This window comes from Eretmochelys imbricata, chromosome 24 (genome assembly GCF_965152235.1).
Source record: "Eretmochelys imbricata isolate rEreImb1 chromosome 24, rEreImb1.hap1, whole genome shotgun sequence".
Taxonomy (NCBI): domain Eukaryota; kingdom Metazoa; phylum Chordata; order Testudines; family Cheloniidae; genus Eretmochelys; species Eretmochelys imbricata.
Genome location: NC_135595.1, coordinates 1,954,442 through 1,967,791, shown reverse-complemented (window position 1 = coordinate 1,967,791; position 13,350 = coordinate 1,954,442). Strand labels below are relative to the sequence as shown.

The 13,350-nt window shown below is 50.2% G+C and overlaps 1 protein-coding gene across 1 annotated transcript; it reads right to left on the bottom strand.

Moving 5' to 3' along the window:
• Positions 1–9,103: 9,103 nt before the first annotated feature.
• Positions 9,104–10,127, bottom strand: LOC144279593 (protein S100-A7-like). Its single transcript, XM_077841166.1, has 2 exons — positions 9,972–10,127; positions 9,104–9,295 (listed from the first exon to the last, which is right to left on the bottom strand). The coding sequence occupies exons 1-2, from the start codon at positions 10,125–10,127 to the stop codon at positions 9,104–9,106; spliced, it is 348 nt and encodes a 115-aa protein (XP_077697292.1).
• Between the last annotated feature and the right edge of the window lie 3,223 nt (positions 10,128–13,350).

Here is a 13,350-nt window from a genome sequence, read left to right as displayed (position 1 = left end):
ACACAGAAACAGCAAGGAGTCCGGTGGCACCTTAGAGACTAACAGATTAATTTGGGCATAAGCTTTTGTGGGTAAAAAACTCGCTTCTTCAGATGCACAGAGTGGAAATTACAGATGCAGTCATGATATACGGACACAAGAAGGGAAGGGAGTTACCTCACAAGTGGAGAACCGGTGCTGACAGAGCCAGTTCGATCAGCGTGGATGTAGTCTACTCCCAACAATAGATGAGGGGGTGTCAATTCCAGGAGAGGCAAAGCTGCTTCTGTAATGAGCCAGCCACTCCCAGTCCCTGTTCAAGCCCAAATTAATGGTGTTAACTTTGCAAATGAATTTTAGTGGTATCTCGAAGATAGCTAGGAGTGCTGGTAGCGTAGGGCCTGAGGAGGGAGTCTACATAGCCAGAAAATCCTGCTGTCAGGGTGCTGATGCCTGAGATGAAGGGGCGTCCAGGGTTTCCAGGTTTATGGATCTTGGGTAGCAGATAGAATACCCCAGGTTGGGCTTCCAGGGGTGTGTCCATGTGCCAGCAATGCCCCTCTGCCACGTACATTGGCCAAACCGGAGAGTCCCTACGTAAAGGAATAAATGGACACAAATCGGACATCAGGAATTGTAACATACAAAAGCCAGTAGAAGAACACTTCAATCTTCCTGGACATTCGACAACAGATTTAAAAGTGGCCATCCTTCAACAAAAAAACTTCAGAAACAGACTTCAAAGAGAAACAGCAGAACTAAAATTCATTTGCAAATTTAACACCATTAATTTGGGCTTAATTAGGAAATTCAGTGTTGATAAATGCAAAGTAATGCACATAATCCCAACTATACCTACAAAATGGTGGGGTGTAAATGAGCTGTTACCCATCAAGAAAGAGATCTTGGAGTCACTGTGGAGAGTTCTCTGAAAACATCCACTCAATGTGCAGCGCCAGTCAAAAAAGCAAACAGAATATTGGGAATCGTTGGGAAAGGGATAGATAATAAGACAAAAATTATCATATTGCCTCTCTGTAAATCCTTGGTATGCCCACATCTTGAATACTGTGTGCAGATGTGGTCGCCCCATCTCCAAAAAGATACATTGGATTTGGAAAAGGTTCAGAAAACGACAACAGAAATGATTGGGGGTCTGGACGGCTGCCGTATGGGGAGAGATTTAAAGGACTGGGACTTCAGCTGGGCAAAGAGACAACTCAGGGGGGATATGATAGAGTCTATAAAATCATGAGTGGTGCAGAATAATTGAAAAAGGACGTGTTATTTACTCCTTCACATAGCACAAGAACCAGGGGTCACCAATGAAATGAGCAAGCAGCAGAGTTAAAACAAACAAAAGGAAGTATTTCTTCACAGTCAAGCTGAGGAACTCCTTGCCAGAGGGTGTTGTGAAGGCCAAGACTATAACAGGGTTCCAGTAAGAACTAGATACGTTCGTGGAGGATAGGTCCAGCAATGGCTATTAGCCAGGGAGGGAAGGGATGCAACACCATTATCTGCATGTTCCTAGCATCTCTGCCAGAGGCTGGGAATGGGCGACAGGGGCTGGATCACTTGACAATGACCTGTTCTGTTCATTCCCTCTGGGACACTTGGCTTTGGCCACTTTTGGAAGACAAGGTACTGGACTAGATGGACCTTTGGTCTGACCCAGGATGGCCGTTCTGACGTTCTCATATTGAACCCAGATGTATCTGCTCCCCACTGTAACCGATTAGACCCTGCTCCCCTCCCAGAGCTGAGATAGACCCCAGGAGTCCTGACAGAGTCTCTCTCTCCGCAGAGTTAGTAACAAAGTAAGAATATACGTTCAAATTATAAACCTAACCAGTGTCCCTTAAGTGACAAATTATAAACCTAACCAGTGTCCCTTAAGAACACGTTAGTATTAGAGCTGAGTAAGTCTAATTATTTAATTTTCTTTCTTTTGTATAGGAATTAGATACAGGGCTCCTGTCAGCTAATTGCTAAGTTATCTGCCAAAAAACTAGCGTTCTCAAGTGCTCAAGTAGCCCCTGGAATCACAGGGGGCTTGAGTTGCCCACACACACCTCCCAGAATCTGAAGTGGCACCCTGCTCTGAGGCAGCAGGGAGCAGTCTCTTGCTCAGGGGCTTGGCTCGCTGGTCCTTGCCCACGTGCCCAGGGTCTGAGCGATCGCCACAGGCGGGGCCGGGAAGGAATTCAGCGCAGACTGGCAGGACCTTGAGGGTTTTGCACCTTCCTCTGCAGCGTGTGGGGGCAGGTCCGTGGCAGGATTCTCCGGGGATATCTCATTTAACCATTTCCCTGCCATTACTGGGGCCTCTCCGTGCCTCCCGTTCTCTGCCTGTGGCACATAACAGTCTTGTCTCCCATGGGCTGTGATCCTTGGTCTACTGTCAGTGGGCGGGAGCGGAAGGGAGAGACTATAAAAGATGCGGGAGTGGAGCATTCTTATGGCAAACACTGACCGGTACGCCGCTGGACTCCTGTCTCGGGGGTTGGGTAAGTCCGGTTGTGATCAGCGATTACTATTTTTCAGAGTTAGTTCAGCTGATGTTAGAAGATACAGGCCAAACGTTTTGCTCAGTGGTGACCAGCTGGGTCACAAGGTTTTAAAAGAGCTGGTTGTAAACAGACTTACCCGCGTCTCCTAAGGACTCTCAGAGACAGATCAATGACCTATCGAGTTCTGACTACTCTGCTCAGACCTTTTATGCAGTTTTCCGTCGCCCTGTTTCAGCAGCGATTGCTCCACACATGTTCATGCCGCAACCCGATTCTCTCACTTTATGGTAATTACCAGATTCATTCCTACTTCGAGAGAGACACTCCCTCCTCCCTAAGTCATTTGCCCTATCTCGGGCATGTTGCAGATGGTACCTTATGGCGGGTCACACCCACTCTGGGGTCACTGGCAATGTTCCTGCACTTTCGGACATCTTGCCCCATCCCAGCTGAGTGTTCTCACCCAAGTCCCTCGAGGGCTAGAAGCCGGAGGGTCTCGTGGAGGACTCCCTCTTAGTCTGCGAGAACCTCAGTCTATCAGCCTTCGGAGCAGGGGCCGTTTAAACCTTCTGTTCTCCCCTGGGGGAGCCAGGTACCCTGATTGTCACAGGGACAGACAACGCCATGAGCTTTAAGAGAGAGCTGGACGCATTTCTGAGTGCGACTGTGTGAGTGTGAGACGGGGTGGCTTGCGATGGTCGGGGCGGGGGGCTCAGCAGCCCTGCGGCCGACTTCCGGTTTATGTCTTATGTCCATAAAAGCTCATGTCAGCTGGCCCCCCTGCAGGGGTCAGAACAGAAACCCCCCACCCCCACTCCCCAAATGTATTCCTGGTCTCCTTCCTCTGAAGCAGCAGGGCTGGCCAGGGCTGGAGATGGGAGGGGGAGGGCGCTCTGAGCCAGGGGCGCCATTTGGGGGGGCAGGGGAGGCTCTACCCCACCCCCGAGTTTCCTACCTGAGGTCTGCTCACAGCACAGGCCCTAGCCCCAGAGAGCTCTTAACTGCAACACGGCTTGAGGGTGGAAAGGGATGAGTTCTGTGCTGCTCCCAGCTGCTGCCCTTGAGGCAGGGAGTTTGTTTCTACACAGAGGCAGGGTGATTAAGATAACAAAAGGCTTGTCATTAAATTAAATTAAGGATCGTTAGATGATCCTGAAAGCATTGCCAGGCACTCCAGGTAAAAGATAGGAATAAATGGTGAGACTGGAGAGAGGTAAATCCTGGTGTCCTCCAGGGGCCAGTGCTGTTCATCATACTCATCAATGATCTGGGAAACGGGGTAAACGGTGGGGTGGCAACATTTGCAGATGATGCAAAATTACTCATGATCGCCAAGTCCAAAGCAGACTGCGAAGAGCTACAAAGGGATCTCACAAAACTGGGTGACTGGGCAACACAATGGCAAATTTCAGAGTAACAGCCGTGTTAGTCTGTATTCGCAAAAAGAAAAGGAGGACTTGTGGCACCTTAAAGACTAACCAATTTATTTGAGCATAAGCTTTCGTGAGCTACATCCGATGAAGTGAGCTGTAGCTCACGAGAGCTTACGCTCAAATAAATTCGTTAGTATCTAAGGTGCCTCAAGTCCTCCTGTTCTTTTTACAATGGCAAATAAAATTCAATGTTGATAAATGCAAAGTAATGCACATTGGAAAACATAATCCCAACTATACCTACCAATGTGGGGGTTTAGCTTGGGGGCTCTGGGGGCCTGTGATATACAGGAGGGCAGGCTAGATGGTCTTGTGGTCCCTTCTGCCCTTAAACTCTAAAATTTGGGGGTCTCTCCTGGGTACGTACCTAAGGTGGCTAGTTCCCCGGGGCTGTCACAACCATGCTTTCTGGAGCTAGGGCCGGTGTGTCTCCTGAAGCCGGGCACCTTACCCAGCAGCATAGCCTCTCCTATGATAAATAGGGGGCATAGCACCAGCCAGTCGGAGGGCAGGAGACAGGAGAACACAAGAGCTCAGTTTCTCGGTTTCCATCGTGCCCAGAAGCCAGGACTAAGGGGCAGTTGCAGCTGGTTGTCCCTGCTATCCCTGACTCAGCTTGCTGTATCTTTGCCTCTTCCTCCTGCCTGTCACGGAGTGTTTTCAGCCAGAACCCACATCCTGGTTCCTCTGTGGATCTTGCAAAACCAGCACAATGGCTCTCTTCAGTGGGATCTTGCATCATTTTTCTGCACAGACCCACCTGTCCTGCAGCACCCCACTCGTCACATTCCAGCTCCAGGTGTGTGGAGCGCGTGTGACCGTCAGACGTTCAGCGCGCCCAGCGGCTGAGCGAGCCGACAGGCGACTCCCTGTGCAGGCAGCCTCAGAGCTCAGCTTGGTACCTCTGCCAGCCCAGGGGCAGGTGAGGCCGTGCAAGTCAACACTGGCCTAACTCCTACCAGCGCTTCCATGAGGCAGCAGGGGCGTGCGCAGGAATTTAAATTTGACCCCTTTTGGAGGGGCACCTTCTGTGAACCCTCAGGAGCTCGCTCTTCCCTCCCCCTGCAGGAGCCTCCTCTCCCCGCCCCCTCCCCCCACCCAGCAGGGGCTTGCTCTTAATTCCACCGCCAGGGCTGGAGGAGTTCTGTGCCCCCCGATGACTATTGGGGGGAGGGGGCCTCTGCCCCTGCTTGCCCCCACTTGTGCACGCCCCTGTGAGGGGGTGACATAACACAGCTCTCTGTCTGGGCAAGCTGAGGGCCAGCCAGACTCTGGCTCATGGGAGACCCGTCCCAGCAAGGAGAGGTTGGAGGGCTGGGGTGCCATGTAACGCTGGGGTTCCAGCGGTGGAACTGTTATCCGGCTGTTATCCGCCGGGGCGTGTGGTGGGGGAGACCTCCCGTCCCCTGGGGAATCCGGGCACGGCCACCACAGCACTGGCCGGGGAAGGTGGTAGCTTTTTGTGTCCTGCTGCTTAACTTCTACCTGCTATTGCCCTAAGTCCCGGACACATCCGATATTCTCTCCCCTGCCCCTTGTGGGACTGAGCCTCGGCCTGCACCAGAGCAGGACCTGAGGACACGTGTGGGAGACGGTTGCACTCTGAATCTGGGAGCACACAGGGACCGTTATGATCCTCTCGTCTGACCTCCTGCCTAGCGTGGGCCACGTTACACCCCTCCCTGCCCCTTCCCCTGGGATTCCTGCACCGAGCCCAGTCGCTTGCGGTGGAACTAGAGCCCATCTCTTAAAAGGACCCATCTGGATTGGAAGATTTCAGGCAGGGCTGGCTGATAACCTGCCATCAAAAATGGTTTTCGACAGGCCACTTGGTTTTCAATTCAATGAATTCTTTGATGAAAAGCGTCTACTTTCCAAAGAAACATTCCGCTTCTCCTGAGGAAACAGAACAGCCGAAAACTGACACATTGCAATTCAGGGTCTCATGGGAGTTGTTTGCCTTATGCCCCCTTCCTTTTCGCGGGGCCAGGTTCCTCAGCCAGGCTGCATCTCCCAGAATGCACTGCAGCTAGGAACTCCCATGGTACACTGCAACAGCTGAACAAGAGAGGGGGGTCAAGGTGGATCATGGGAGATGTAGTCCAATGAGGGAAACCAGCCTGTAGAGAAGAATCAGGGCATGAGAAATCCAAACTACAACCCCCATAGGGGGGCACGTGGCAGCAATTCTGAATAGAATTTTTCTAGCTTCAGCCAAAAGTTTTGGTTTTTTTCACCAAATTTCCATGGCAAAAACCACATCCCTAGGCAAGGGATTTAGTGGGTATTGGTCCTGCTTTGAGCAGGGGATTGGACTAGATGACCTCCTGAGGTCTCTGATTCTTTGCAAGCTGTTCCAGTAGTTAATTACCCTCGCTGCAAAAACTGCACACCTTTCTTCCAGTTTGAAATTGCCTTTGTCATTTTGCAATGGACCTATTTAGTCAGCCCAAAAAAGAGTGCCCCAATTGGGTGTTAGACAGGTGGAGAGCAATCAGCAAAGCCTGTCAGGCCCCGAATACACTCAGAGCTGTCATTCTTCGAAACTCCCTGGATTTGTCTCCCCATCCTCGACACCTCAGACCCCAGTTTCACATGGGACTGAGTCCTGGTTTCACGTGACCCTGGAAGATTTCATATCCTCCAAGGCCTTTTCTATGGAGCTAGCAGCAACCTCTTTTAATGAGCCCATTTGATCAAGCTGAATATTTTTGCCTTCCGATGGGCACATCTGCCACACAATCAGCTCCAGCCTTCAGCCATCCCCTTTGTTTGCCTCTGTGCCTAGACAGCATTGGGACACACCTCCTCTACGAAGTCCTACAGGCAAGATCTACAGTACCAGCCCGACCAGATGGGATCTGCATGGCCTGGAAAAACCTCCCGGGCCCTGTCTGCAAACGCTGGCTTAAAACTGATGTACAGCAACAAGCACAAACCTTGGTGTGGACACTCCAATCGGTTTAGCATCTTCCCAGGTGAAGGGAGTGGAGGAGTCAGTGTCATAAGGGGAAGGATGTGACTAGAAACCAGGCTTGCTGGGGATTATAAGGCCAGCCTGAGTTTGGACAGAGCTGTGGGATGGAGCCAGTGGGAGGAAGGGGGCTAGTGGCTTTCCAGAGAGATGATCCTGAGCACTCAGGCACAGGGCAAGGCGCGTGCAGGGAGCAGGAGCCAGCGAGGAAGGCTGGAGTTCAGTGTTAGCCAATACATATATGTTACGCATAATATACACCATGTTAATAGGTACTATGTGCGTGGTATTCTTCTAGTACACATTATATACTATTTACTGCGCACCATATGCCCACAGTTCTGTTCACCCCTGTCAGGTATCCCACAAACCCTTCGCAAAGCTGAAGTCAGCATTGACATTCGAAAATAGGAACCGTGTCAGAGCAAAGGTGCATGAATACTCTCTCCCCAGTACACTTAGGGAGTCCTGTCATGGCTCATCACTGTCTGGAGTGGAGTATACCGAACAGGACATGGGCTAATACAAAGAGGTACCTTACGGACCAGTACCGGGAATTCTAGCATCCAGAATAAAGCAAGGTACAGAACAAGTTAAGGAACTGGTAGGAACTGGTGGATTGGATGTAGAGAAAGGTTTGTAAGGTGCTGAAATGCATCTCTTTGAAGCACACCTTGTGTGTAAGGTAAACACACTGTGAGAATATGCTTCCCAGACGGAGGGGCTGTATTTCATATTGTACTGTTCTGTCTTTAGACAATAAACGGGCTATGCTTGGTTATTTGGTCTCTTGAACATTTTTAAGACTGAACTGTGAGTGCAGTCAAACAATCGGCTCCTACGCTACCCACTAACAGAGTTACTCCTTTAGCTCAAGGGTGAAGGCTCCTCTTTTAGCACTGATGGTCCAGAGTTCAATTCTGAACGACCACCCACCCAGCAAAGTGCCCGGTCACCAGAGCTAACATGGTGTATTTCGGAGGTGGGAACATCAGGGTGGGCCCATGTGCCCCATGAGAGCTGTGTACCAGGGTGGCCTCGTTGCTTTTTGCAAGCATGGACCGTTATGCATATAAACACAGGGTGAAAAGTGATGGGAGGGACCGGGTGCTCCAGAGAAGCTGACCCAGCATTACGGGAGCGCTGCACTGTGCAACCGTCACAGTACCTCTGCCTAGGAAGAGGGGTGAGGCCAGAGGTCAGCGTGCCGAGCTGAGCATCTCACTAGCACCATGAGGAAGATGCTTCAGGCCGTATCCTGCCTCTGCCCTCTTGCAGGAAGCAGGAGACTTGCTGTCCATCAGCTATGCCTAGGGCTTAACTGTACTCTGCTCACCCTTGTATCGGACCAGGTCCCGGTTGGTCCCTAATGTGAGTCCGATGCGAGGACTTGAACGACCAAGGTGCGAATGCAACCTGCTATGGCATTAGCCTGTATTTGAACAGCATTGCATGAGTGTGTCATGTTTAATGACCCGCTCTCACTGCCCCAGCCTCAGCGCCATTCAGCTGTATTTCGTTTCCTACAGCCTTCTGCCTTGCCGTTCGGCAGAGGGAGAACGCTGAGGAATGCAGAAGGGAAGCAACTTGCCTAACTTTACCCAACGTCAGAGTGGAGCAGAAGTGGGAACAGATCCCAGGACTCCTGGCTGGTGCTTAGAATAGAACCCATGTGTCTTGACTCCCAGAACCTCCATTTTACCCACCAGACAATCCTTCCTCCCAGTGCAGTCAGATGAGAAGCAACATGACTTGGCTAAGTTTACCCACTGAGTCAGTGGCAAATGTGAGAGTAGAACCCAGGAGTCCTGGCTCGCAGTCCTGGGCTGGGAATAGAGCCCAGACTTCCTGACTCCTGCTTATATCTTATCCGCCGGGCCACCCTTCCTCTCCCACCCCCATTTACACTAGCTCTCATACGCCGTGAGTAGGACCATTGTTACACCATTGTCAGGAGACTGAAGAACACGGCAAACAGACACAGGGGAGTGCATTGGAGGAGAGTTTCATTGCTACATTATCAGCCCAAACAGGCAAAGATTCTCTGGTTACATTCGATATTTACAAAATCTCATCGTGTTTTAACTCAAAGGGTCTCCCTGATTTCAGTGGTTAGGGTCATCGCTGAGGTTAGTGCCACAGCCATGACACCCGTGCCCAGAGGAGCTTCCAGGAGCGGGGCCAGAATTATGCTCAGGCCCAAGTTAGTGGGGGCCATGCACATGTCCTTGCCCTTGCTCCTCACCCTGCTTCACAGCCGTGTGTGACATATTGTGAGCATGTATGGCCAATTTCGCCAGGGTGGTAACGAACTCTTCGAAATGGAGGTATTCATTTTTGTTTTTGTTGGCCTTCTGAAACAGGTCTTCTATGTAGTCATCTTCTTTCATCCCATACTGCAAAAGAAGGAAGAGTAAAAAGAAGAATCCATTAGCAACACGGTGGTAGGAGGTTGCACTCCCAGTGGTTGTCAGTGAACCCTCCTTGCAACTTTTAACAGCAAAATACTATTCTGCACCCTCTGGATGTGGGGAGAGATTTCAAAGCTCCAAAGGGCTGCTAGACACCCGGCTCCCAGTGTCTTTCAGGGGGAGTTAGCTGACTGCTAATCACTGACAGAGAAAATATGAAACTGAAAGTGCTTCGAGAAAACCCTCCATGTGTACCATGAAATCCCCATTCATCTCTCTGAGGCTACTCAACCATTTCTTTGGTCCTTACTGGCTCTGCCAGCTTTTCCATCAAGGCATTTGCCAAGACGGGAAGAGAGAAGGCCCAGAATAAAGTTCAGTATCTCTTGGTCTCTGGATATGTTTCTTCTCGATCGATCCAGCGTTCTTCTCCACGCTAGTGGAGCAAACGTTGGGTTAAAGCAGCATAAATAGATGCTCAGCAGCATTTGCTTTCAGATTAATTTCTACTGCCCCACTTGACTCTCGGGCCACTAATGTGGTGACTGTCTCCCAGAGAAGTAAAGCGAAGGAAAAGGATAGGCCAGATCCCCAGGGGCAGTAAATCACCATCATGGAGACTCCCAACGCCTCCCACAGACAGCACCATGTCTCAGCTTACCGGCAGAGTGCATTTCAGAAATGAGTTGGCCTCCTTTTTGAGCAGCTTCTTGAATTCATCCTTCTGCAGGTAATCATCCTCGCTGCACTGACTTTCAGAGTACTTGTGGTATACTTCGATAATGTCATTCAAGGCTTTTTCCAGGTTGCTCGTCATCTCGCTGAGTGTCTAGGGAACCAGAAACAGGATGACAGTTAACACACGAACGAACTCTCCCTTCTGTCTCGGTCCGCCTTGATTGACGCTTGTCCAGTCTTTCGGAAGGTACCAAGAACAGTATCATGTTATCACTGGTTTTCGAATAGCTCGGAGGGGCCCCAGCTGAGATCAAGCCATCATTGCACTAGGCTAGGTGCTGTACATAGAGCATCCCTGCCTCTAAGTGGGGATGAGGCAGAGAAAGGATTATTGATCCTCTTTTACAGATGGGGAATTGAGGCACAGAGCAATTACAATCACTCAGGGAGGCTATGGCAGAGTGGGAATTAACCCCAGCTCTCCTCAGCATTAGTCCAGCAGTGTATCCATGAAGGCAGCTTTTCCTGAGGAAAGCAGGCTTTTGGATGCTCCCTGACTTACCTTTCCCATGAGCCCTGCATCTGCCCCCCTTGATGTTCAAACACAGAATCTAAAGCCCTCTCCGTGTGCCTTGGAGAATATCCTTTACTTGCAGCAGCATTTCCTATCCCTGCTTCGGGGCCGGGGGGCGGGGGGGGGTCCTGCTTCATGATCCCCCTAAAGCAGCCCGGCAATATCCCCTGTTTATAAAGCACTATACAAGGCAGTTGGTTAGAAAAGCTGGCGTGTGGTTCAAATAAATAAATAATAGGGCTACTTATCATAAACGGACTTACCCGAGTCTCAGAGTGCGGAAGAGGAGACAATCAGTCAGGTGTGGTGAATACAGCACAGAGATCAGATGCTTTTATACCCTCCTTGAACTGAGTATTGCACAGACCACGCCCTTAGACTGCAGCGTTATCGTTTCCTTCTTTAATGATATCGGGAGCCTTGTGCAACGCTCCACGCCCGGCACGCCCAGGCGAGAATTCTGGAACCTGTACAGAAAGTAACGCCTGCCAGGGTCGCTTCAAAGGCGGTGTTTGGGCGTTCGCTCCGTGCAACCAGCCAACAAGGGGCACAGAGAGCGGTGCAGAGGGTTGCAGGAATCCTGAGGCTGGTATGTGCGTTCTAGTTCCCCAAACAGCATTACGGGGGGGTCTCAAAAGCCAGTGCCTCACTGGTCATCAATGTCATTGCAAAACGCCCGTATGGATGTTGTGTAGGGAGTTATAGTCACTGAAAATACATTCTTCGAGTCTGTGTCCAGGGAGGTTGGTCATCAGCAAAGGTGAAAACCAAGTTTTGTCAGACAAGAGATGTTTAATCTGTAAATCTGGTCCACAGTGGGCCTTCTAACACCAGTCTGAACTGAATGCAAAGGAAGGGTTGTGAGAACTTCAGAAACAAATGAAGAGGAAGAGAAAAACAGCGGGGCGGTGGGGGGGTAGAACTTCACTTTGAAGGATTTCTCTACTATATTTGGGGTGCAGAGAAGACACCCCCTGCCTAGGAAGTCAATGGATAGCAGATTTGCTTTATGAAAGTGGGAGCTCAAGTAGGCTCGGCTGAAAACGCTGCCAGATCTTCGACTCCTATAAGTCAATGTTGTTCATTGATTTCAACGGCGCAACGTTGATTTAATACCAGCTGGGGGCTCTCTGGCCCATTGACTTCAATGGAGCCATGCCTTTGTACACCAGCTGGGGATTTGGCCCACTGACTTCAATAGATCCATGCCCCTTTACACAGCTTAAGATATAACTCGATGTCTTTAATTCTCGAGCCAAGAACGCAATGTTCCAGGTCAATTTCTGCTTCCTGTACATGTGGGCGGTAGGTAATGGCCCATATTTCTTCATTCTCTTGCACACACTTTTAAACCCATAAAATATCTGCTCCACCCTCCATTCTGCGTCTCCCTAGGGACTACTCCTTTCTCAACAGTTTTCTAAGGGAATAGTTTCTTGCAAAGGAGGAGATGGTTACGCCCCTGAAATCAGCCCAAGGCTTATTAAATGGACGGCATTTCACAGCAGTATTCCTCGTCATCTTAATAGGAGCAAAACTGAGACAAAGTCAGCAATTAGCCCCTATTGGCCTGGCCTCTTTTAACACATCTGGTAAAACAGCAATTTGTCACCTGCCCTGAATTCTCTGAGATGGACCTTTTTCCCCACTAGAAATACATTCTCCATAACCAGCATTTTGCATTGTTGAGACATGTCACCTTCCAGCTTTTTCCTGCCTTCAGTAAAACTTGTGAGACTTGAAAGAAAGAACCAGAAGTTGCTCCAATAATTCCTTCTCGTGGTGGGAGGATTGCACGGCCCTCTTCCCTCCACTCGTTCCGGAAGGGGCAGCCCAGCCTTGTCCACCCAGGGCCCGATCCCCCAAGCACACTCCAGGCATTGCATGGGAACGGAGCAGTAACGCAAAGTCAGTCCGCCTGTCCCAATGCCAAAGTCTTGCATCGACTGGAGACTCTGCCAGCCGTGTGTGGATGAGTTGCCAAACTAAAGTCATTGCAGCACATGATAAAATCTTTGGGCATTTCAGTCAAGTGCATCATCCTTTGGATATAAAGTTCAACGCCACCCACTGTGCTGTGCAGCCTTTTCTATTTCTCCAAGGGTATGCCTCAGGAACCTCAATTTGCAGGCTCGACCCTTTCCTTGGCACGCTCTGTAAGGTAACAAAGACAGCTTAGCACAGACCGTAATGTTCAGCTTGCCTTGATCTTGGGTCAAAGCATTTCCCTCAGATGTTCCAATAAGCTTCTTTCACAGACTAGACTTCTTCTTAGTCTGGGCCCAATCCTTTCCCCTGGTACAGTCCTTGTCAGTTCCAGCTCAGGTGGTAACTAGGGGATTTCTCATGATGTCAGCCTCCTTTGTTCTGTCCCACCCCCTTTAATAGCTTTGGCACTAGGCGAGAATCTTTTGTCTCTCTGGATTCCCCCCCCCCCCAAAAATGGGAGGAGTGGTAGATACACTGCAGGGTAGGGATAGGATACAGAGGGACCTAGACAAATTGGAGGATTGGGCCAAAAGAAATCTGATGAGGTTCAACAAGGACAAGTGCAGAGTCCTGCACTGAGGACGGAGGAATCCCATGCACCGCTACAGACTAGGGAGCAGTTCTGCAGAAAAGGACCTAGGGGTGACAGTGGATGAGAAGTTGGATATGAGTCAATAGTGTGACCTTGTTGCCAAGAAGGCCAGTGGCATTTTGGGATGTATACATAGGGGCATTGCCAGCAGATCGAGGGACGTGATCGTTCACCTCTATTGGACGCTGGTGAGGCCTCATCTGGAGT

What these genes read in the sequence shown, in the direction of transcription:
- LOC144279593 (XM_077841166.1), bottom strand. Translation starts at nt 10,127, where the DNA reads ATGACGAGCAACCTGGAAAAAGCCTTGAATGACATTATCGAAGTATAC. An exon ending in TTCTGAAATGCACTCTGCCG is followed by an intron (nt 9,296 to 9,971) that starts GTAAGCTGAGAC and finishes CTTCTTTTGCAG; the next exon opens with TATGGGATGAAAGAAGATGA.